The sequence below is a fragment of the Chelonoidis abingdonii genome, chromosome 4 (genome assembly GCF_003597395.2).
Source record: "Chelonoidis abingdonii isolate Lonesome George chromosome 4, CheloAbing_2.0, whole genome shotgun sequence".
Lineage (NCBI taxonomy): Eukaryota > Metazoa > Chordata > Testudines > Testudinidae > Chelonoidis > Chelonoidis abingdonii.
Window position 1 is genome coordinate 88929400 of NC_133772.1, and position 25494 is coordinate 88954893.

Genomic DNA, 25494 nt, shown 5'->3' on the forward strand with positions numbered 1-25494 from the left:
TAGCCAGAACCTTAATAATTTGCCCCTACACTATGCTGTGTTGACCTTAGGGTTATTGGATAAGGGACACTGTTCTCTTGTGTTCTACTGCTTTCTTGCAACTCTTCGCTCTGCAGTGGCTAATATAGACAGAATACTTGTATCCTTATTGCTTAGTTATGTAATCTTTTTTGATTTAATCTAACCTGGTGATTTGGGGGGTATAACTGCCCTTTTTTCTTTTTTATTATACAAGGCAGCTAGAAGCACTGACAAGTTTGCACAAAACTTTCTCTGGGAATTTTTTTTAAAAGGCTTAAGATTAACAAAATGTGTCTGTGATTGTGGGGTGGGGGCTGGGGAGGCTCATGTTCTGAGCACAACACAGGGAGCCAGAAGATCCTTAATTCTGTTCTGACTCCCTCCGACCTTGACTAAGCCACTTAAACACTCTTTCTCAGTTTCTCGATCTGTAAAGTAAAAGGTAATGTTTACCTACCTCACATGAGTATCGAGGATTAATTAGGTGTTTAAGTTGCTCTGAATATGAAAAGTAGATGTTATTCAAGGCAGCATCACTTGACTTTGATGACAGCAAATACATATAAACTGATCTCTCATGGGTTTCAAGGGCATAGTGGGGGTTCCCTTGCTCTGTAGTAGAACCTTTTGATTCCTGTTTCAAGCTTTATTATTGGGGTGGCTGCAGTAGTGCCTTGATGACAAGCTTCTTGTGGAAATGGAATACTGTGACCTTTTACGACGGTACCCAGGTTTGTGAGGCACTTCTCTGCTGCCCTTAACATGAAGTAGTCTTGTCTGTGTATGCGTGATCAGCTCCCCGAAACCACCACCAGCTTCTGAAAGCATAAGCAGTACCTCCTAGGCCTCTGCAGACCTCACTTTCTCTGTACAGGTAGCAACAGGCACACCACAAGCCCCAAATACTCAATGTTCCCTGCTGCATCCAGCCTCTATCCATTGAATACTCAAACTCACCGGGTCTGCTATTCCCAAACACGAGCTTTTAAGATTTAACTCAAGATGAGCACATTGCTTAACGCTATTATACTTAAACTTATTCTTGTTTTCATTATAAATATATATATTATCAATGACTAGAGATTTAAGTAAATAATGAGTAAGAATATTGGAAACAAATGGTTACATATAAAACGAAGTTGTAACATGCTTTCTAGAAACTAATCTTAACTAACCAAATTACTCTCTTGTCCAAGGAAATTTCTCACTCAAAGTTCTCTTCAGTGTTTTCAGCCAAGCCTGGTTGAGACTCCTTTTGCATGAAACAAAAGCACTGACCTTTTACTTCCTCAGTAAAGGGTGCCTGGGCGTCCTTTTGTACCCCCAAATCTACAAGCAAGCCTTTGATAAGCACCTCAAGATAAGAGTCTCTTCCTTTTTAGTTCCTTTCTGAAGTTCTTTTTTGCAATCCAGCTGCAGGTGTGTAATTGCAGTTGTAGACATACCCTGAGTGTCCTCAGGAATTCATAGTGGTTGTTTAATCGTTTTCTGTTTTGCCTTCACCACTATGTTTGGCAGGGAAAGGAGAACTTGAGTAACCTCACCACTTTAGTATATCTGGTTAAGCCATACATGTGTTAAGCAGGATTGACTATTCTTGCAAGATGTAATAGTGAGGCAAGAACTCTATCCCACATCTTGTAAAAGCAGCAGAGAATCCTGTGGCACCTTATAGACTAACAGACATTTTGGAGCATGAGCTTTCGTGGATGAATGCATGCATCTGACGAAGTGGGTATTCACCCATGAAAACTCATGCTCCAAAACGTCTGTTGTTCTGTAAGGTGCCACAGGATTCTCTGCTGCTTTTACAGATCCAGACTAACACGGCTACTCCTCTGATACTATTACATCTTGGTAACCTGCCTTTTCTCTTCCAATTGTAGTACGAATATTGTGTATGTGGCCAGCAATCATTTTGTTTGGCGTCTCCTTCCAGTCTCCATAGCAACCCAGATCCAGCAGCTTCTCCAAGACAAGCAGTTTGAATTGGCTCTGCAGTTGGCGGTAAGTTGTCTTTAGTGGTGTGGGTGGAATACACTATTTGTATTGCTGGGCATAGAATCATGGGCCAGTCCCTGTAGTCTGTTTGGTAACTGCTGCCACTAAGCACTGTTGCAAGTCCTGAGGTCTTAACCTACTTGATGTTCACTTCACACACACTCTCTAGTTCCTCTTGATTAACCTTTTAGCCATTTAACAACTTCCTGTCTCCGGGTTCTACTCTATCCAGTGCTGCCCATCCTTGACAAGCTGTCTGTTTTTAGAAGTTTTTTAGGCACTTTTAGTCACCTGTTCAATCCTGGATTTTCCCATTCTCTTCAATGAATTTCAGGCTCAACACTGTCAATGTTTTTCTTCTCCCTTCTCTTTATATTTAAGCACAAGAATTCTTCCTATTATTCCTGGGTTTGTATTTGTGTAGGAAATGAAAGATGATTCAGACAGTGAAAAGCAACAACAGATTCATCACATTAAGAACCTTTATGCCTTTAACCTCTTCTGCCAGAAGCGCTTCGATGAATCCATGCAGGTTTTTGCCAAGCTCGGTACAGGTAACTTGGTATAGCCTGGGGTTGGAGAATGTGGGTGAGGGGAGACTACAGTAAATCTCACCAGAAATTGATGCTAGTGCTGATCTTGATTTAGTTTGAGAACAAGTAGTGTCATCGTGTGCAGCCCAAAGATTAGTTTGTTGGTTAGATGCTGAAACTGCCCCCTCACCCCACCCCACTACTCCACAAAAAGTGTTGCAGGTTGGAATAGAAGTATAAGGGGCATCTGTATGCTTGCCCGTTCCTTCACTCTGAGGTATGAGCACCAGCCACTACTAAAAATCAGTGAGCCCCTACCTGTTTTTCTGCTTGATGGACTTTTCATAGAATGGAATAAGAATGAAGTGAGTGAATGTCAAAAGCGCCTTAATAGTAAATTTTCAGCTAAAGACATGACTTTCAGTGAGTCTTAGGCGCCTAAGTCACTTTTGGGAGTTAGGACCTTTTGAAATCTACTCCTGGGACCAGAGGAACAGATCAGGAGACAGGAGGGTTCTAAATTCTAATCAAAGTAATGAACTTTAGAGTTCGTAAACTGTGTGAAACTGATCCTCATTTAGTAATGGGAACTGCTGGTCAGGTCTGTTGTAATCTTTTCAGAAGCTCATTGGATTTATTACAATGGTGTCTTGTTCTAGGAGCCTTTTGCAACCAGCAGTATTACTAATTCACAGTCCTGCCATTGAATTTCATTATTAGTGCTGGGATTCTGCACTAAGCTGTAGCAACAGAATGAATATTGTAGGTCGGGGAAGGCATGAACTTACGAGTTCTGCTCCCGCTCTGTCTGTCTCCCCCTTCCCTCACTTAACTTCTGCTTCCATTTCCTCGTGTGTGAAATGGGGATACTTGTTTTGTGATTTAATAGTGTAGAGACAATTATTTTTAAAGCACCAGGAAGATGAAACTACTAAGTGTTGGGGGTTTGTCTATGATCAACTGCACTTATTACTGGAAAGCTATATAATACTGGTATTTTGAAAAACAAGATGATATGAAACTTACAAATACTGTTTGGGTTTTTTTGCTTAGATCCCACTCACGTGATGGGTCTGTATCCTGACTTGCTGCCCACTGATTACAGGAAACAGCTGCAGTATCCTAATCCTCTGCCTGTGCTCTCTGGGGCTGAGCTGGAGAAAGCACACTTAGCACTCATAGACTATCTAACTCAGGTAAATGCTGTTAATATGTACATCTAGGGAATTTGGCTTCTGATGTCCAGCCCTGACCCAGTGACTTCAGTAAGGGGGCATTGCATAGCAAGGAGATGTGTCAGAAGAATACAGTGCTGGATTTGGAGCATACTCCAATGTATCTGGTAGCTATGCTTTCCCTATCACTGGTTCCCATGGACTACTATACTGTTCTCTCCCTTGAAGCCGCCTGCATAATAGACTGAATGGATAGCTCATGTCTCTGCTTATATTTTTGCTGAATAATTAAACTTCTCTGTTGATTTTTAAGAAATTGGAACGCTGTTTAATGCCTCTAGGTTTTTAAAAAAAAGTCTCTATTCATGCTCACTATTTTGAGGGTTTCCTTCACTTTTCTTAACTTTACGACATTCAAATGTCAAATTGGCCCTCTTCTGGATTTCTTAATAAATATGTTCATATTTATTAAGACAAAGTGGGTATTCATCCACGACAGCTTATGCGTCTATAAGGTGCCACAGGACTCTTTGCTGCTTTGATATGAACATTTATGTACCTTTATTACAGTGAACAAGTTGGCAGTAAACATTTTTTAAAAATACACATTGAATCTTTCTGGGGAACCAAAAATAAATGGTTTTAATGTGTCTGAAAATTGTTAGATATTTGTGTAACATAGGACTAGAGCAATGGAGAAGAGAGCTATTACGTGAGCGTTCTGATAGTCAAATTAATGCTGCAAAACTCATCTGTTTTCTTGGGACTTGGAGACGTGCTGAGATGAGAATCAATTGATGAGTTTAGTTGCAATATAAATGAATTTACAGGGTGGCTTTCAGATCTTTGAGTAGATGTAACAGTGTATTCCACTTAGTTTTATGTTTGCACAGTACACCGGTGCTGGAGAATTTTGCTTATCAGTACCTGTAGAGTGGTGATGGGGCTTGTGCCACATGGCCATAGTTCCTCCCCTGGCTTTGTGAGAGGATGGCACCACCTTGACTTGCCTCAGTTCCTTCTTCCCGCCTTTGGCTGGAGTCAGGAACCACACAGACGTCCAGCCTTGGAACCTCTATTTCTTAGTGACTTTTTAGTTGTGTATATAGTTAATTAGTGTTAGCTTTTGTTTAAGTATTTTTCTGGTAGTGGTCTCACCAGGATTTAAACACTGTGCAGAGGAGCAATCTCCAACAATCTCCATGCACGATGCTTGCTGTGCTTTAGCTACTAATACCGTGTCTCTACCAGTGGCCTCCATGCAATCTGGGATACTTTGCTTGCAGAGGTACAACTCTTCATCTTGTTCTAAAGCAAGATCACTGGGCAGGTCTGTGCCTGTGACAGGCCGAGGCACTGGTGGAGTCTTCTCGGCATGAAGCCTCCAGAGTTGTCCAGGTCCATCAATCCTGGAGCGGGATCCGTCTCTGGCACGATTAACTGCTTCATCTTCGTCCCTGGAGAATTCCATGGTGCCTGGTTCTTTCTCTTCTTCGGAACCAGAAGATTTCAAGACCTACCAGGGCCTCTTGTGATGTGTGGCTGCTTCCCCAGCTATTCAAGCAGAGTTCCTGCAGGCAAATACCCATAAGCTGTTGGATATCTTGCAGCTGTCTGCTCCTGGGAGGGTCACCCTCTCTATTAATGATGTTCTCTGAGAGCCTGCTAATGTTCTCTGAAACATACTGGCTTTGGTAGCACCAACTGCGGAGCATATGAAGAAGTGCTGTTTCATACTGGTGCAGGGATTTGAGCATTTTTACTCTTGTCCGGCCCCAAATTCCCTGGTCGTAACTGCAATGAATGATAGAGCTCGGCAGGGCAGATTTAAGTCTACTCCCAGACTTAAATACTCTAAACAAATGGACCTGATGGGTAGGAAGATTTTCACCTTCTCTTCCTTGCAGATGTGCATTGCTAATCAGCAGCCATTGCTGTCCAAATATGATTTTGTGAACTGGACAGCTGTGTCTAGGATTGCAGGCCAGCTGCCTGAAGCCTTGAGAGAGGAATTTTGGGTCTTTATCACTGAAGGATGCTGGGTGGCTAAAACTTTGGAGTCCGTGCTGAATGTCTTGGCTACTTTGGCCAGAGTGGCCTCAGTGGTGACCATGAGAAGGGTGCCTCGGCTGCAGAATGTGGGCACTACTCCTGATGTGCACCAGGCCATAGGGGATTTGCCCTTTGGTGGCCTAGTGCTTTTTTGGACAGAATGGATGACTCTGCATTCCTTCAAGGACTTTAGGGCTACATTATGTTCTTTGGGGGTGTACACAGTGGCAGTGCAGAAGCACCACTTCAGTGATCAGCAGCAGCAGTATTGTCTGCTGCACACACTTGGTCAGCCTTACCCCACTGTCTTGGAGGGATACCCCAGAAAGTGGCATAGGCCCCAGAAGAAGAGGCGTTTGGCTCAGGGGTTTGGCCAGTCCACATGCCTTCCTCAGGCATCCCCCAACCACCCATTTTGACTCCTTGGTCCAGAACAGTGTTCTGGTCATTGCTCCCTTCTCCCTGTCCTCTGATTTGGGAACAGGCTGACTTGCTTTCACAATGCTTGGGACTGATCACAGCTGGGTCCTAAGCATGGTCAGATTGGTTTCTTCCAGTTTCTTCCATTCCCCCCACCCCCTCTTCAGGGATCCCTCTCACAAGATGCTCTGTTGGCTTTGGGAGCAGTGAAGCGGGTTCTGCTAGAACACTGGGGTCAAGGCTTCTATTCCCAGTACTCTCTGGTGCCCAGATCCAAGGGCGAGATAAGACCCATTCTTGGCATTTGTGGCCTTGACAAATATCAGATACTTGAGGCTCTCAGTGGTCACTATCTACCATCTTCCCCGTGTTGTCTCAGAATGACTGGTTTGCTGGTAAGGACCTTCAGGATACTTGCTTTCCTGTGGCAATTCTACCGAGCCACAGAAAATTCCTTTGATTAGTCGAAGCAGAGCTCCATTTTCAGTATATGGTGTTTCCCTTCAGTCTCTCTTCAAGTGTTTTTACCAAATGCATGGTTGTGGTGACTGGATACCTCAGGAGGAAAAGAATCCACATCTCCCCATACTTTAATAATTGGCTACTGAGAGGCAAGTCCAGCGAGGAAATCCTTTCTTACGTCAACACTACACTGCTTGTTAGACTGTCTGGTCTCATCCTAAATGCCAGGAAGTCATCTTTGGTTCTCACTCAGAAAATTGGGAACCTAATAGACTACAAGTTTCAGAGCATTTTTGCTGACTGATCACTTTCAGGTGATTTGCCACCTGTTCCTCAGTCCGTGATGTCAGCCTTTCATGACAGTTTGGATGTGCCTGAGGCTCTTGACCTGTGTGTCTGCTTATAAACAGGTGGTCCAGTTTGCAAGGTTGTGTCTTCGCCCCCTTCAAAAGTAGCTCAGAACAGCTTACTGACAGATTGGTCCATCTCCCTCCACTGGTCCTAGACTAAGCATTCTTGGAAAGCATCAAGCACTGCATTATCAGGGCATTCCTTTTGTCCGGCCCTTACCAACAAAACGGTTGTCACTCATGTCTCCCAGATGGGCTGGGGAGTGCATCTAGGATTGCTGCAAGTTGAAGGTCTGAGGTTGGAGCAGGAATCCACTGCCTATCAGTGTGCTGGAGCTTTGGGCCATCTATAATGCATGCCATGCTTTTTCTGGACCATTATAGAGGCTTAGTGCAGTGGTTCTCAAACTTTTTTGTACTGGTGACCCCTTTCAGATAGCAAGCCTCTGAGTATGACCCCCCCTTATAAATTAAACACTTTTTAAAATATATTTAAAACCATTATAAATGCTGGAGATGAAGTGGGGTTTGGGGTGGAGCCTGACAGCTCACGACCCCACCCCCAATGTAATAACCTCATGACCACCTGAGGGGTCCCGACCCCCAGTTTGAGAACCCCTGGCTTAGTGGTTCACATACATCATCGTGGTGGTATTGTCACTGTTATGTTAACAAACAAGGGGGAACGTTCTCCAGGATGCTATGCCAAGAGGCAATCAGCTTTTGGCAGTTCTGCATTGAGAGTATCATTCTGATAACTGACCACTTACTTGGGGGCCAGAATCATCTTGCTCACCATCTCAGCAGGTATTCCCTGAGTCACAAACAACCCGGAAGATACTTACCTTAGTGACTATCTTTGCAGCTTGGGGCATTCCGATGATCAATCTGTTTGCTACAAGGGAGAAGGGAAACATCTGTTCTTTTCTCTAAGGGAGCCTCAATCTGGGCTCCATGTCTGATGCTTTCCATCTCAGCTGACAGTTCTCTCTTGTATGCCTTTCCCCGATCCTGCTCATCCCAGAGGTTATCCTCAAACTAAAGGTGGACCTGGCCAAGCTCATTCTCATAGCTCTGGCGTGGCCAAGGCAGTACTGGTTCTCCGACTTTCTTGCACTGTCAGTTCAGTCTCCCATACCCCTTCCCCTCCATCCGGTCCTACTCTCACAGAGTCATGGTCACACCTGGTCAACCAAGTAGCTTTCTTTGACAGGGTAATAAGTCTTGTAGATAGGGAGGAAGAGGTAGACTTGGTATATCTTGACTTTATTAAGGCCTTTGATACTCTCTCTTGACCTCATAAACAAGGTAGGAAAATACAACCTAGATGGAGCTTCTATAAGGTGGGTGCAGAACTACTTTCTGGGAACGGTTTTCCAACCAGTTATCACTGGTTCACAGTCAAGCTGGAAGGGCATAATGAGTGGGGTCTAGCAGAGATCAGTTTTAGGTCTGGTTCTGTTCAATATTTCATTAATGATTTAGATAATGGCATACAGCTTACACTTATAAAGTTTGCAGACGTTACCAAGTTGGGAGGGGTTGCAAGTGCTTTTGAGGATAGGATTAAAATTCAAAACAAACTGGAGAAATGGTCTGAAATAAATAGGATGAAATTCAATAAAGACAAATGCAAAGTACTGCACTTAGGGAGGAATAGTCAGTTGCACACACACAAAATGGGAAATGACTGCCTAGGAAGGTGTACTGCAGAGAGGTTTCTGGGGGTCATAATGGACCACAAGCTAAATATGCGTCAACAGCGTAACATTGTTGTCCTCCACCCCCCCACCCCCCCCCTCCAAAAAAAAGGCAAATATCATTCTGGGATGTATTAGCAGGAGTGTTGTAAGCAGGACATGAAGGTAATTCTTCCGCTCTACTCCACACTGACTCGGTCTCAACTGGAGTATTGTGTCCAGTTCTGGGCACCACATTTCAGGAAAGATGTGGACAAATTGGTGAAAGTCCAGAGAAGAGCAACAAGAATGCTTAAAGGTCTAGATAACATGATCTATGAGGGAAGATTGAAAAAATTGGGTTTTAGTCTGGAGAAGAGAAGACTGAGAGGGGAGGCATAGTAGTTTTCAAGTACATAAACGGTTATTACAAGGAAGGAGGGAGAAAAATGGTTCTTGGTAACCTCTGAGGATAGGACAAGAAGCAATGGACTTAATTTAAACTGTCATGGGATAGGTCCTCTTATGGATCGGTAACTGGTTAAAAGATGGGAAACAAAGGGTGGGAATAAATGGTCAGTTTTCAGACTGGAGAGAAGTAAATAGTGGGGTCCCCCAGGGGTCTATTCTGGGACAGTCCTGTTCAACATACTCACAAATGATCTGGAAAAAGGGGTAAACAGTGAGGGGACAGAATTTGCAGATAGTTAAATCCCAGGCAGACTGCGAAGTGCTACAAAAGGATCTCTCAGAACTGGGTGACTGGCACCAAAATGGCAGATGAAATTCAATGTGAAGTTCAAAGTATTGCACATGGGAAAACAGAACTCCAACTACACATTGTGACAAAGTTCCTCCTCTACCTTGGTGGGTCCTGCGCTTCTTGGCAGATTTGCTCACCTCAGTGATCTTCCCCACAGTCTGGGTCAACTCCTCCTGTGTCTGATCAGGAGTTGGCAGGTTTGGGGGGTACCCGGGCCCGCCCTCTACTCCGGGTTCCAGCCAGGGCCCTGTGGATTGCAGCTGTCTATATACCTCCTCGTAAACAGCTGATGACACTACAACTCCCTGGGCTAACTTCCCCATGCCTCACTCCCAAACACCTTTCTTTATCCTCACCACCGGATCTTCTCCTGATTCTATAATTGGCTTCGTCTCCTAAATCCTCCAGCAGTTCACTCTCAGCTTCTTGCTCCCAGCTCCTCACTCACACTGCCTTCTCCTCTGGCTCTCCCGTGCCTGACTGGGGTGAGCTCCTGTTTAAACCCAGGTGCCCTGATTAGCCTGCCTTGATTGGCTGCAGGTGTTCTAATTAAAGTAGCTATCTCCACTCCCTTCTAGAAAGGGAGTGGAGATAGCTGGCTCCAGGTGCCTTGATTAACCTGGAGCAACTGCCATTTGGTTACCATGGTCCTAAGGATTTGTTTAGCCTGGGGCTAACATGCCTGTTTCTCAGTACTTTACTGTAGCCATCTGGCCTTGCCCCATCACAACATATAAAATGATGGGGGTCTAAAGTAGCTGTTATCACTCAAGAAGGAGATCTTGGAGTCATTGTGGATAGTTCTCTGAAAGCATCCACTCAGTGTGCAGCAGCAGTCAAAAAACCTAGCAAAATGTGGGGAATCATTAAGAAGGGGATTGATGATAAGAGAAAATATCCTATTGCTTCTGTATAAATCCACTGTACACCCACATCTTGAATACTGCGTCCAGATGTAGTGGCCCCATCTCTAAAAAGATACAGTATATTGGAATTGGAAGAGATTCAGAGAAGGGCAATAAAATGATTAGGAGTATGAAACGGCTTCCTTATGAGGAGAGATTAATAAGACTTGGACTTATCAGCTTGGAAAAGAGATTATTGGTGGGGATAGGATAGTAGGTCTACAAAAACATGACTGGTTTGGAGAAAGGAAGTGTTAAATAGGGAAGTGTTATTTACTCTGTCTCATAACACACCAACTAGGAGTCACCAAATGAAATTAGTAAGCAGCAGTTCTAAAACAAACAAAAGGAAGTGTTTCTTCACACGAAGCACAGTCAACCTGTGGAACTCCTTCACAACATCCTCTGGTAAGGCCAAGACACTAACAGGATTCAAAAAAGAACTAGATAAATTCATGGAGGTTAGGATGGAAGAATCCCATGTACTGCTACAGACTAGGAACCGAATGGCTAGGCAGCAGTTCTGCAGAAAAGGACCTAGGGGTTACAACGGACGAGAAGCTGGATATGAGTCAACAGTGTACCGTTGTTGCCAAGAAGGCTAATGGCATTTTGGCTGTTTAAGTGGGGGCATTGCCGGCAGATAGAGGGACATGATCATTCCCCTCTATTCAGCATTGGTGAGGCCTCATCAGGAGTACTCTGTCCAGTTTTTGGGCCACACACTACAAGAAGGATTTGGAAAAATTGGAAAGAATGCAGCGGAGGGTAGCAAAAATTATTAGGGGGCTGGAGCCACATGACTTATGAGGAGAGGCTGAGGGAACTGGTATTGTTTAGTCCGCAGAAGAGAAGAACGAGGAGGGATTTGATAGCTGCTTTCAACCACGCCTCTACTTTGATATAACGCTGTCCTTGGGAGCCAAAAAATCTTACTGCACTATAGGTGAAACTGTGTTTATATTGAACTTGCTTTGATCCTCCGGAATGCGCAGAGGAACCTCCACTCCCCGGAGCACTGCTTTACTGCGTTATATCTGAATTTGTGTTATTTCGGCTCAGAGGTGTACCTCAAAGGGGGTTCCTAAAGAGGATGGAACTAGACTGTTTTCAGTGGTTGGATATTAGGAAAAATTATTTCACTAGGAGGGTGGTAAAGCCCTGGAATGGGTTACCTAGGGAGCTGGTAGAATCTCTCCTTCCTTTAGAGGTTTTTAAGGTCAGGCTTAATGAAGCCCTGGCTGGGATGATTTAGTTTGGGATTTGTCCAACCCCCTGCTCAAAGCAGGACTAGATGACCTCCGGAGGTCCCTTCCAACCCTGATATTCTATGGCTATTAGCCAGGATGGGCACGGATGGTGTCCTTAGCCTCTGTTTGCCAGAAGCTGGGAATGGGCAACAGGGAATGGATCACTCGCTGATTGCCTGCTCTGTTCATTCCCTCTGGGGCACCTGGCATTGGCCACTGTCAGAAGACAGGATACTGGGCTAGCTGGACCTTTGGTCTGACCCAGTATGGCTGTTCTTATGTTATGTTAAATTGCAGCAAGGGCAGTGTAGGTTGGACATTAGGAAAAACTTCCTACTGTCAGGATAATTAAGCATTGGAATAAATTGTCTAGGGAGATTGTGGCATCTCCATCATTGGAGTTTTTAAAGAGCAGGTTAGACAAACACCTGTCAGATGGTCTAGACCAGTGGTTCTCAAACTTCTGCCGCTTGTGTGGGGAAAGCCCTTGGCAGGCCCGGACAGTTTGTGTACCTGCTGCATCCGCAGGTTCAGCTGATCGTGGCTCCCAGGGGCCGCGGTTCGCTGCTCCAGGCCAATGGAAGCTGCTGGAAGTGCTGTGGGCCAAGGGACATACTGGCTGCTGCTTCCAGCAGCTCCCATTGGCCTGGAGCAGCGAACCGCGGCCACTGGGAGCCGCGATCAGCCGAACCTGTGGACGCGGCAGGTGCACAAACCAGCCGGGCCTGCCAGGGGCTTTCCTTGCACAGGTGGTGGAACAAGTTTGGGAATCACTGGTCATGCATCCAATGAAGTGGATATTCACCCACGAAAGCTCATGCTCCAAAATGTCTGTTAGTCTATAAGGTGCCACAGGATTCTTTGATGCTTTTACAGATCCAGACTAACATGGCTGCCCCTCTGATACTGGTCTAGATAATACTTGGTCCTGCCATAAGAGCAGGGGACAGGACTAGATGACCTCTCAAGGTCCCTTCCAGTCCTATGATTCTGCGATTCTGTACTCAACTCCCTGGATCTCCTGGTTTGGCTGCTTCATTGCTGATTGAGGAGAAAGTGTGGTATTTGGCAGCTGTTGAACAGATCCTAATCAACAGATGAAAGCCCTCTATCGGAATGGCCTATTCAGCTAAATGGAAGCAGTTTTTGGTGTGCTCATCAGCCCTCAAAATTCAACTGACCATGTCTTGAATAGGAGCCAGCTTGGAGTACTCGCTGCACCTTCAGGCATTGCGCTTGGTTTGTTGAGAGTACCTCTGGCAGAAATATCAGCATTTCGTCCCTCCACTCAGGGAAGATCAGTCTTCTCCAATGCCATGATAGCAAGATTCTTATAAGACTTCGTCTCCATCTTCCAGTCCATGAGCTTGGTCCTCCATGGGACCATAAAATGGTCCTAGTGGCTTTAATGAAACCTCCATTTGAGCCCCTGGCATCTTGCCTTTTTGTTTGTGTCAGAAGGCTATGATTTCTGATAGCAATTAACATCTGCAAGGAGAGTTTGAGAGTTGTAGACTCTGATGGTGGAGCCTCCTTATTTTCAGTTCTGTAAGGACAAAGTGACGTTTAATGACTACATCCAACATTTTGTCAGTTCCATTTGAACCAGGCAGTATATTTACCTCTCTTCTTTCCTAAGCTGTCGTCATCTCCGGAGGAGCAGCGTCTTGACACATTGGATGTCAAGTGATGTCTAGCCTTCTGTCTGAACAGGAATAAACCATTTTGTGCTTCCCTTTACCCGTTTGTCTTATGCAGATTGTATGGAGGGGGAAGCAGTCTCTTCAGATTATCTCTAAATGGATAACATCCTGTATCAAGGCTTCACATTAAATAGCTTCAGCTGTGCCTCCTCAGCAGGTGTGAGCTTGTTCTATGAGAGCACAAGGAACATTGATAGAATTTCTCAGTGACGTCTCAATAGTGGACATTAACAAGGCTGTTACATGGTTATCCATACATTTACGAACCTTTATGCCAATACTGCATGTTCCAGGGTGGATGCAAGTTTTGATAGGGTGATTGTTGTTTAGGTAGATTCTGAGCCCTATCTCCTGGGGGTGGATACTGCTTGTGAGGCAGCTAAGTTGAATACACATAGCTGTATAAGAACATAAGAATGGCCATACTGGGTCAGACCAAAGGTCCATCCAGCCCAGTATCCTGTCTGCCGACAGTGGCCAATGCCAGGTGCCCCAGAGGGAGTGAACCTAACAGGTAATGATCAAGTGATCTCTCTCCTGCCATTCATCTCCATCCTCTGACAATCAGAGGCTATGGATACCATTCCTTATCCATCCTGGCTAATAGCCATTAATGGACTTAACCTCCATGAATTTATCTAGTTCTCTTTTAAACCCTGTTATAGTCCTATCCTTCACAACCTCCTCAGGCAAGGAGGTATCTCAGGCGTATCTACTCGAAGAAGAAATATTTACTGTAACTGTGGTTCTTCAATATATGATGCAGACATGCATTCCATAACCCACCCTCCATCCCCTCTGCATTGGACTCTAGTCTCTGAATATTTGGTGCAAAGGAACTGAGGGGAATTGGGGCAGTGCTGTCTCATAGCTGGGGGGTTGGGGGAGTGTGGGCCTGTGGCCATGAAGTGTGAGTGCTGCCCTCTATGGGTACTACTAGGCAAAATTTTCAGGTGTGTGTGCGCACCTAGTACACTGGAGCTGAAGTGGAATACATATCTGCATCACCTCTCGAAGAACCACAGTTGCAGTAACTGTTTCTTATGATTTTACACCTGGTCAGAAGTGCATTTTATCAGTTTAATGTAACTGTAGATTGTGTATTAAAATTGGAAGAGGACCTAGACTGCAATATTGGTGTTTCTAGTACATAGTGTAAATTTTAAACATACTGTCAATAACTTGGTTGATAGCTAAAAAACCTAACTACATAGTGATTTATAGGGTCAAAGTTTTGGTAAAGATTAAAAATCAGAACTTCAGCTAGCGTGGAATCAGTGGAGCTATACTAGCTGAGAATTTGGCTGGTTTCTGTAAGGCATTTACAGTGCGGACAAACTTTGATAGTTTACTTTCCTAGACTTAAATAATTAAAATTAGTGACTAAATATTACTTTTTGTATTTATAGGTTTACTCTCACTAGTTTGTGACGTGCTGGCCTATTAAAGATAAATGGTGAAAGACACTACCAAAAGGAGCTGGACATTTGTACTTTTTTCTTAAACAAATGTAAAATCTTAAATTTTCATAAAACTTGGTTAATGTAGATTAACAGTAGGCTTCTCAGATTAATTGGGGGTGTAAAATTAGTATACATTGGGGACTACTCCTGTCATGGTGTGATGTGATATAGAAGGTGAAATTAGTTGAGGCCCTAGAGCTAAAAGTTCCCTGTCATAAACTGGGAAGGATTAAAGGCAGGCTATTTTCAGGAAGTGATCATCAGTTCTGTAATGCCCTTCCTCTTTGACCACTAGAGAACAAATATATTGGTCAATAGATTACACTGCAGATGACACTTATTTGCCCAGGCTTTTCCTGGATAAGAGGGTTGGCAGAGCAAGCGGAAGTGGGTGGTGGCAGAACTTTGTTTGTGGGGGCACTTTAGCTCTGGACTCTAGTTCCAATTTTATGGGTTTTAGAAATTAAATCTTTTAAATGCATCCAGAGTTATGGATGGACACACTGTAAATCTAAATTGAGATACTTGCAGAGGGACAGTTGCTGGGTATGTGTAATGCATTATAATTAAGAAAATGTAGGTTGGCCTGTGTTTTTTCCTTTGGAATGATATTAGCAGGATGGTGGAATAAAATCCATACTTTTTAAAATCTCATTCTGTGTTCTGCAGAAAAGAAGTCAGCTGGTAAAGAAGTTAAATGACTCAGACCACCAGTCCAGCACCTCACCCCTCATGGAAGGAACACCCACCATCAAATCCAAAAAGAAGTTGCTCCAAATCATTGACACCACCCTGCTCAAATGTTACCTACATGTGAGTTCCCTGCCTAACCTAGTGAGCCTATAAAAAGTAAACTCCATTAGGAGTTTGGGATGGGGAAAATTGGAAGATAGGATAAGGAATAGTTTCATTTGAGGTTGTTGAAGTGAACATCTGTCCTTCATGGACTAACGTGCTTGTGGAACTTGATTTCATCTCATCTCATCTTATTTCTTCATTAGCAGTAGACAGCTTCACCGAACTTGGCAAGCGTATCTGTTTACTTCCCTGGATTTGCAAGGTTGCCTTTCCTTAAAGAGGAATGTTCTCTTTTTGAAGTATAAAGAAATACCTACATATTTGTAAGCATCCTTGTCTCTCATTGCTGTGCTTAACTATATGGAGATAGTTGTCTGAGACCATTACTCCTGAAGTTAATGTTTCTCATCAGCTGGCCTCCACCATAGTGAGTAAAGAAGTGCTGGTATATAGGCCACTGACTGTCTGCTTGCTCACTGACCACCGAAGTTAAACTGCGTGTAAAATGGACAGAGTAGAGGACTCCCTTTCAAATGTTAAAATCTCACTTCTTATGCTATAATGGATACTTTCTCTTTTCTGGATCTCCACCCCTTCTTATGTTCTTGATTATAGTGTTGGACATTATGAGCCTGAGTACACAGTTCATGAATCTGAAACCTCTAAATGCCCTTCCTTTGCTTGCAGACAAATGTAGCTCTGGTAGCACCGTTGCTACGTTTGGAGAACAATCACTGCCACATAGAAGAGAGTGAGCATGTACTGAAGAAGGCACACAAATACAGTGAGCTGATAATACTATATGAGAAGAAAGGGCTGCATGAAAAAGGTAAGTGAGGAAGGAAGAGGGGTGAATAGAGTGCACACTTCTGCTACACATCTTAACCCATCTCTTGCTGATGAGTCAGTTTATCTATTCTTAATAGTATTTCAGAATGGCCTACCCATTGTAGCAGTCTCTTGATTAAATAATTATTTGACTTAAGTATTTATCCCTGCTAATTGCCTAGAGTATGTCCTTGCCAAGAGCTGCTTCTGTAGCAAAAAGTTGACGTAAAAATTTTTTTCCTGTTCTGCTGCAATGGTTAATCTAATGGGGAGCACACTTTGTTGGCCTGCTCTCCCAGGAACACGAGTTCTCAGTGAATGCAGGAAGCTGCTTTCTAAATTTAAGGATAATCCCCATGGCATTGACCTCTTACTTCTGCTAAAAGCTCTGCAGGTGCTAGTGGATCAATCAAAGAAAGCCAACTCACCTTTGAAGGGCCATGAAAGGACAGTGCAGTATCTACAGCATTTGGGTGAGTGCAGACCAGGGGTAAGTGGGAATCTCTTTTTTAAAGGGATGCCTCTAACCCTTATTACCTAGATTATTTTTTGTGAATTTTCATAAATTGCAGAGATGCCAACCATCCGTATTTTCTGTAATCCTCCCAATTTGTACATGTAGTTACAAAATTACTAATTCTGGCTTAAATTATGAATTTTGCAAACACACACATTTTTATATGTATAACATAAAGTGTGTGCACGCATCAGTCACTCACTACCACTCGTTCAGATGAACACCACAAGTAGTGCCATGGCTGCAAGGGGCTTTCTGCTCCAGTGCCCCTGTGGTGCAGTAAGGGCCTGACAGAAAGCAAACCATGGTGATTTTGAATGCGTTAGGGTGCTGTTGGGTTATGGTAATGCGCTCTCGGTACCTAGAATGCGCCAGGGAGTCCACACAGGGCAGTTAAAGTGCGACATGAGGCTTGGGCAGTTATTCTCCTTCTGCCTGTTTTGATGGAAGGACACAACCAGGAGGGGGCAGCTCTTGGCCACAGATGGAGATGGGGGCAGAGGTCCCTGTTTCTAGTGGGGAGCCACGGGGGAAAAAGAGGTCATGACTATGCAAAAGAAGGAACCCCATATAAACGTGCATGCTTCTGTGGGGAGGGCCCCTCAGGAAAATTTTGGTTGCACCTCTGAAGGGTGGGTGTGTGTGTGTGTGTGTGTGTGTGTGTGTGATATTGCCATGGGAGGAAGCAGGCATGCCTGGGGTGGGAGGTGGGGGGGGTTGAATATGCTGCAGTGACTTGCCCCAAAGTTCGCCAGCCACCACTGTTAATAAAAATGGCTGGTGTGGGTGATTTAAAAATGTGTAGAGATGTGACCAAAGTCATGGTCTGATCTGGTTGTGGTTATTGATGTTTGTTACTAAATGTCACTTCATCTTGAATACTGTTATTACTCTGATATGCACAGAAGTGCTTCTGATATGGATTAGATGCATTTAGGCACTACTCCAGACTCCGTCTGTATTTGGCTTCCCAACTTTGGCAGTTGGCACAGGTCCAATCAACTTCCCTATTCCTCCCTAACTTTTTTTCATAAACATCCCTAAGATTCAGGGCAAGGTTGGCATCTCGAGATTATACGGTCAGAAGTGTTATGACCATCTAGTCTGATATAGCATAGGCTTTAGGACTTCCATGAAATAATACCTTTTTAAAGTAGAGAATATTTTTTTAGAAAAACTTAAAAATTTCCAGTGATGAAGAATCCACCACAACCCGTGGCAAGTTGTTCCAATAGTTAATTACTCTGTTTTATTTTAAAAGAGCATCTTTGTCTAAATTTTGTTACTTCAGTTTCCAGCCATTGGATCTTGTTTTTCTTGTGATTGTATAAGTCTAATGATACCATAGTATTACGCTGACTTGATTTTTCAAGCAGGAGCTAGGTGAGTAGCAAACTGGGGCTTTAGCACAGAATTTGCTCTCTCTAATTCAAGCTCTGTTTTTTCTTAAATCAAACTTCTAGCACCTCAGGTTGTGAAAATACTTCACTATGCAAATCACTGCTTGTGCAGGAACTGGTTCTTCAGATAGTGGTGAGTGTTATTACTTTTGGTTCTTGTTCCAGGCACAGAAAACTTGCACTTGGTGTTCCTTTATTCCACGTGGGTGCTGAGAGACTTTCCTGATGATGGTTTGAAGGTAAGAGTTGCTACATTAGATGTATCAGTAGCCAGGTGAAAGATACCATTAGTATAGCACAGTTTGTTTGTCCTTGTCCTCAGAAGCCTGGGTAGAGATTGTAGTCCAATTATTACTATTGAACTCCAATTCAATGTCTAGTTTTTCACTTACATACAGTGCAGATATTAAAGAACCTTATCTTTCTGGTAGTGGAAGGAGGTAGATAGGAATGCTCTATGTGTTTCCTTATATAGCCCTCTACCTGAAGATGAGCATGTGGGAATAGTTTCACTACAACTAAAGCTTCACATCCATGCAGTTCCCTCTGCACAGGGGGCTTTTGCTGTAACCAGCAATAAGGGCCCTATGTAATGTTACAGTTAATGTATTTTCTGGCTGCACACAGTTTGATATGGTATATTTTAAATACCAGCTATAACTTACTCGTGTTTTTCATTCCTTCTTTGCTGCAGCTTCTGGTGGTAGAACACAAGCTTAAGTGCACTTCTTAATAGGCAATGTGTATGATACATAGGGTAGCAGTGGAGAATGTTGCTGCTTATTCCAGATACAAGGCAGCGCCAAGTGGGTGAATCTGCTGCTATCATTCTTCAGAGAGCTCCCACATCTGATTTGAGGGCTTGTGTGTTGCAATGTCTCTGACCCCTCTGCCTCAGAAAAATGAGATTACACTCTACATTTAAAAATCAGTCCCTGAATAGAAATTTTGATTGGCAGATATTTACAGAAGACCTTCCTGAAGTGGAATCCTTGCCTCGAGACAAAGTACTCAACTTTTTGATAGAAAACTTTAAAAGCCTGGCTATCCCTTACCTGGTAAGAACTTGTAGTGAAAAAAGTGCTGCTAATTTAAGACATCTTTATCAAGCTTCTGCTCTTGGGTGTTGATCTGAAATGTTGTGAAGAATACTAAGTTCAGCATGAGATGAAATAAAATATGCAATTGTTAGGAGGTGGAAGTGAGTGGGACTTGAGAGCCATTTTTGACATTCCTAAGTGGTGGTCAGTGGAGACAAGTGTGCAACTGTTGATAGACTGCACTGAATCACTTTCTGAAGGAAGAGGAAATATTTTTTTTTTTTGTTGAACTCGGGAACTGTGTGTTTATGTTCGCAGGAACACATCATCCATGTTTGGGAGGAGACGGGCTCAGAATTCCACAATTGTTTGATCCAGCTGTACTGTGAGAAGGTGCAGGGATTAATGAAGGAATATCTCAGCTCCTTCCCTGCAGGTACTTCTAACCATGCTCTACCTTATCTTGCAACAGGCAGTGGCACAGGAAGACGAGATTGCCTTAAAAGTCGCTTGGAAATGTAGGGGTCAAATGGACCTCAACCGGTTATCTGGTCCATCCTTTTTGCTGAGGCAGGATCATGTATACCTGATAGATGTTTGTCTAACCTGTTTTTAAAAACCTGCAGAAATGGATTCTGCTGCACCCCCGCCCCCCCTTTTTGAACCCTGTTTCAGTGCTTAACTATTCTTACAGCTAAAAGCTTTCCTAATATCTGCCCTAAATCTCCCTTGCTGCAGATTAAGGCCATTACTACTTGTCCTACCTTCAGTGGACACAGAGAACAGTTATCATCCTCTTTATAACAGACCGTAACATACTTGATGACTGTTGTCAGGCTCTCCCTCAGTCTGCTTTTCTCAAGACAAAACACGCCAAGTTTTTAACCTTTCCTCATAGGTCAGGTTTTCTAAATGTTTTTATCATTTTTATTGCACTCCTCTGAACTCTCTACCATTTATCCACATCATTCTTAAAGTGTGAGACCAATTCTACAATTTATCCAGGTCCTTCTGAATTCCAATCCTGTCCTCCAAAATGCTTGCAACCCCTCCCATCTTGGTGTCGTCCACAGATTTTATAAACACACTGTCTACTCTATTATTCATGTCACTAATGATTTAAATTATAGGTTCTCTTTGCTAGTGCACTTCCTAGGGAAAAGAGCACAGCTTGCTTCTAGTATGGGAGGAAGGGAGTGCAATAGTGGTGAACTTACATGGAGCTTATAGTTTCGTGTGTTAAAGGAAATTCTAGGAAGCAGCGAGAAACTCCCCCCACCCCATGGTTGTGTGGAATTGATACTATTCCTTCTTGAATTCTGGGGTTTGGGAAAGAGAGGCTTTCTGCTTCATTATTAAGTGGTCCAAGAAAGGAGACCATTGTCCTCCAACTCCTTAAGAAGAACAGGAGTACTTGTGGCACCTTAGAAACTAATAAATTTATTTGGGGATAAGCTTTCGTGGGCTACAGTCCACTTCATCAGATGCTTAGAATGGAACATATAGTAAGATGTGTATATATATACCTACAGAGAACATGAAAAGGTGGAAGTGGCTATACCAACTGTAAGAGTCTAATTAAGATGAGGTAGTATCAGCAGGAGGGGAAAAAACCTTTGTAGTGATGATCACAATGGCTCATTTTAGACAGTCAACAAGAAGGTGTGAATCTACTTAACATGGGGAAATAGATTCAATATGTGTAATGACCCAGCCACTCCCAGTCTCTATTCAAACCCAAGTTAATAGGATCTAGTTTGCATATTAATTCAAGCTCAGCAGTTTCTCGTTGGAGTCTGTTTTTGAAGCTTTTTTGTTGCAAAATTGTCACCTTTTAAGTCTGCTACTGAGTGACCAGAGAGGTTGAAGTCTGTGCTTAACGGTTTTTGAATGTTATGATTCCTGATGTCAGGTTTGTGTCCGTTTATTCTTTTGTGTAGAGACTGTCCGGTTTGGCCAATGTACATGGCAGAGGGGCATTGCTGGCACATGATAGCATATATGTTCTTTTTGCAAATACAGACTAACACAGTTGCTACTCTGAAACTCCCTAAGAGTTATTCATGCATCTTTTTTTGCTCATGGTCCTCAGTGCATGGGATATTGTAAACAACATTTGACTTCTTGCAAAATAGTTTGGTGAAAATGCCCTGTCTCCCTGTTCCCTTATGTTACTATGGGAGAACTCATATGACATTAACTCTGACAGTTTTCTCCCCCTCACAGATAAAATTCCAGTGCCTGCTGGAGAGGAGGAAGGAGACCTGGGGGAGTATCGGAGAAAGCTACTTTGTTTTCTTGAGATTTCTAGCTGCTATGAACCTAGTCGTCTCATCAGTGATTTCCCCTTTGATGGTGCGTGCTAGTCATGCTCTAGCTTCCTTCAGCTTGAGATCTATTTAGTTTCATGTTGCACAGCAACATCTTTCTGTGATCTCCTTCTTTATAAAATTATAGTAACTGAAATGGAAAAGAACTATTGGGTCAGTAGTTGCCAATCATCGCTGCATGCGCCAGTGTTGGCTGTTTGGGCTTTGTGACTGGTATAGTGGGATTCCCCTCTGGGACTAGAGTGGGAGAAGACGAGCTGATGACTGACTTCTTTTTTAAATTTATACTGTAACGTGTAGATGAGCTTGGATTACTTCAGACCAGTAATGGCCCTTGAAGCATCCTATGGGCATTGTTAAGAATTCCAAGCAAGTTCAATGAAAAAGGTGGTGGGGGCACTGGCAAAAATAGTTCAGGAGCTAGTAAAGTGATAGTGTTTGATCTAGATAGATCATCGTGTTAGTAGTCTCTGACCTTCTCTTCATGCCACAATTTATATTTTTCTCCTGCTTTTCACTCCTCTCCCCATGTCATCCAGTTCTTTGGTCTGTTGTAGTGGAGCTTGAATATTCCCTTTTCTGTGGCAGGCTTGATTATTCCTTTGTGATGTTCCCCTCTAGGCCTCTTAGAAGAACGTGCCCTGCTGTTGGGTCGTATGGGGAAGCATGAACAAGCCCTCATTATCTATGTCCACATTCTGAAGGATACCAAAATGGCTGAACTGTAAGCCTCTCCCTCAATGTCCAGTTCTGTTTTTTTTTTTAAATAGCTTCTGCAACCGTTGCTGCTTCATGTCTCTATGAGTGGGGTGGGGTTGTTAAATGTTGTATGTGCACTTAGAACGAGATAGGTATTGTAACATTTTTGATCTCTCATACCTGCCACGCTTGTTAGGTAGGATTCTGTGCGCCTTCTGATCACAGCATCCCCACATTTCTTGAGGCTTGGCCTTCCCATGCTATTGCATTTGTCAGTGCCTCAAGCCAAGTATCTGTTTCTTTACTTGGGCTCCCATCAGTTTTGAATAGCAGAGCAGTCACTCACAGGCTTTTAGTTTTTCACCCTGTAATATAAGGACTTCCTGTTGTCTCTTAGCTTGTGCCCTATTATTACTTGTTGCTTTCTCTTTGTTTAGCTATGAACAGCTCTCATGTTAATTTTCTACTGCAATCTTCTTCCTTAATTAGAAGGAACTGTGTTAGCGAGGAGATTCTTTTCCATTAGCAGCTGATGGTAGTTGGACAACAGCATGTTTATTATGATGGAGCCTAAGAACCAATTGAGAGTGAGGCCCCATTGTGCTAGTACTTCACAAAGACAGAACAGCGAACAGTTCCTGCTCTGATCTTACAATCTAAATAGACGAGACGGAGGCTAGGGGAAAGCATATAACACAAGCAGAGGAAGCACAGTCATAATAGTTCCATTTTTTTGGCAGCAGGCGGGAGAGAGGGGTTAGTTGGGAGGGGCGGATAACTTGCATGAAAAGGGAAGGTGGTGAGGGAGACGGGTAAAGAGTGAAACTGAGGTTAAGAGACTGGGAAAGTGGGAGGGCTGGAGCAAACAGGCATTCAGCACATGGCAGAGAAATTTCAGTCAGCACTGTGGAAAGTTCTCTGAATGACTGCAGGTTCCAGCCTTGGCTGCTTTTGCAGTTGCTCCTGTGGGCTGTAGTTCCTTGCATCGTTCCTCTGCAGTTTTTCCCTGGAGTCTCCTGGTGAGGGAGAGGTAAGTCCCCATTTGAGTCTAGGTGCTGCTATGGAAGGGGTGGCTGAGCTGGGGCCACTTTTTGCCCTCTTCCCCACCCCCATGCAGTAGACCCTGCTTTGTTTGCTGCTGCAGCTGCTCCTACTAGGTGGAATCTATGGCTGATTCCTCTGTGTTTTTGAACAAATTCAAATCATTTGGATGAAAATACACCTAACCAGCATCTAGATATTGGCAGGTGGGTTTCAAAGGGTTTCTTTGTACTCCTCACTTAAAGTCGTCCCAGTTAATCTTGTTTCGTTGTTATGATGCTGATCAATTAGGGAACATGCTCGTTTAAAGTTGTGCAATGCTCGTTCATAGCGTCATTTGGCAGCTGCCTGCTTTGTTCACTGCTTGCAGGAAGAGCAGCCTATTGCAGCTAGCTGGTGGAGGCTTGGCACCAGAGTGGACCGGCAGTCCCCCTATGAGCTCCTTGCTCCCCTAAGTTCCCTGTGCAGCAGCTGTCCCTCCTCCCACTGCCATATGCTGTTTGTGCCCTCTGCCTTGGAGCTGTTCTCCAGAGCCTCCTGCTTGCCGTGGGGGTGGAGGGAGCGGGAGGCAGAAGAGGGGGCCAATGTCAGGGTATCCCCCTCTCCCCTGCTCCTGAATCCAGTTTACTCCATCTTCCACAGAGCAGTGGAAGCACATGACAGGGGTCTGGACGGAGGGAGCTTCCTGGCAGCAGCTGCTATTTCAACTTGCTGATCTACTTAAAAAGGCAGTATACTTAGTGTGAGGTCAGCGTACTTAAAGGGGCAATGTGCATCTGTCATAGTATTCTTTCCCAAATCTGAACCTTAGCGTCCAGAAAATGAGATACTAGCATGAATCCTCTAAGCTTAATTACCAGCTTAGATCCTGTAGTGCTGCCACCAATCAGGACTTTGGGTGGAGCCCCTGATTAGCTCTGGTCTCCCCAAAACCTTCCCTGGGGACCCCAAGACTCAGATTCCTTGAGTCTCACAACAAAGGGAAATAACCCACTTCCCTTCCCCCCTCTTCTTCCGTAGAGAGAGATAAACACAGAGAGCAGATTTCCCCTCCCTCTTGTCTTTCCTTTCTCCCACCAATTCCCTGGTGTCTTATACAAGATAACCAAAAGATCAATTAGATTCTAAAAAAAAAGGAAAACTTTTTAATAAAAGAAGGAAAACATAAAAATTGTCTCTGTAATCAAGATGAAATATTACAGGGTCTATTAGCTTATAACAAATGGATAAAAGTCTTATCCAGGAAAAATACAATTTAAAATATTTCCAGCAAACTACACATTTGCACATAAAGAAAACCAAATAAAAAGACTATACTGTTTTTTTGCTTACTCACTATTCTGAATAGATAAGAGACTGTTGCAGGGAGATTGCAGAAACCTGGTTTCACCTCTAGTTCTGTCCAGGACCCAGAGAGAACAAAGCCAAACCCAAAAACCACAAACAAAGGCTTCCCTCCCTTGAGATTTGAAAGTATCTTGTTTCCTGATTGGTCCTCTGGTCAGGTGTTGTTTGTTCACCCTTTCCAGGTGAAAGAGACATTAACCCTTAGCTATCTGTTTATGACACGCCCCCCAAATCGCAGACAGTGGGGAACCTCACTGGCGGTGATTTCTTCCTAGAACTTTAGAATAAACAGATTAATACAACACATGCACCTTTACATATACTACTAAGTATGTAAACTACAAGACTTTCTAGGTGTTGTTTGTTAACCCTTTCCAGGTGAAAGACATTAACCCTTAGCTATCTGTTTATGACAGCATCTCTCTCTCTCTCTCATACATGATGTGTGTCTCTGTCTGCCTTGCTGTCTCTCCGGGGCCAGCTCCAGGGGTTTTGCTGCCCCAAGCAGCCCCCCGCCCCCCAAAAAAAGCCGTGATCGCAATCTGCGGCAATTCAGCCGGAGGTCCTTCGCTCCGAGCGGGAGTGAGGGACCATCCGCCGAATTGCTGCCGAATCCCTGAAAGTGCCGCCCCACTCCTGAGTTGCCGCCCCAAGCACCTGCTTGATAAGCTGGTGCGTGGAGCCGGCCCTGTATCTCCCTTCCCTCCATTCGTGCTG

General features: G+C 43.8%; 1 protein-coding gene across 4 annotated transcripts in view; it reads left to right on the forward strand.

The window, feature by feature from the left end:
* The window catches only part of VPS39 (VPS39 subunit of HOPS complex), a 44326-nt gene that overhangs the window by 12968 nt on the left and 5864 nt on the right, over positions 1-25494 (forward strand). For 3 of the 4 annotated variants that reach the window (XM_032793840.2, XM_032793838.2, XM_075065452.1), the window contains 11 exons: positions 1908-2028; positions 2447-2576; positions 3609-3751; positions 15447-15590; positions 16263-16404; positions 16790-16876; positions 18486-18559; positions 19280-19378; positions 19679-19796; positions 21587-21715; positions 22312-22414. In XM_032793840.2, the coding sequence (XP_032649731.1) occupies positions 1908-2028; positions 2447-2576; positions 3609-3751; positions 15447-15590; positions 16263-16404; positions 16790-16876; positions 18486-18559; positions 19280-19378; positions 19679-19796; positions 21587-21715; positions 22312-22414 (1290 nt within the window). The remainder of the gene's footprint in view (positions 1-1907; positions 2029-2446; positions 2577-3608; positions 3752-15446; positions 15591-16262; positions 16405-16789; positions 16877-18485; positions 18560-19279; positions 19379-19678; positions 19797-21586; positions 21716-22311; positions 22415-25494) is intronic. The other variant, XM_075065451.1, reaches the window with a different exon arrangement.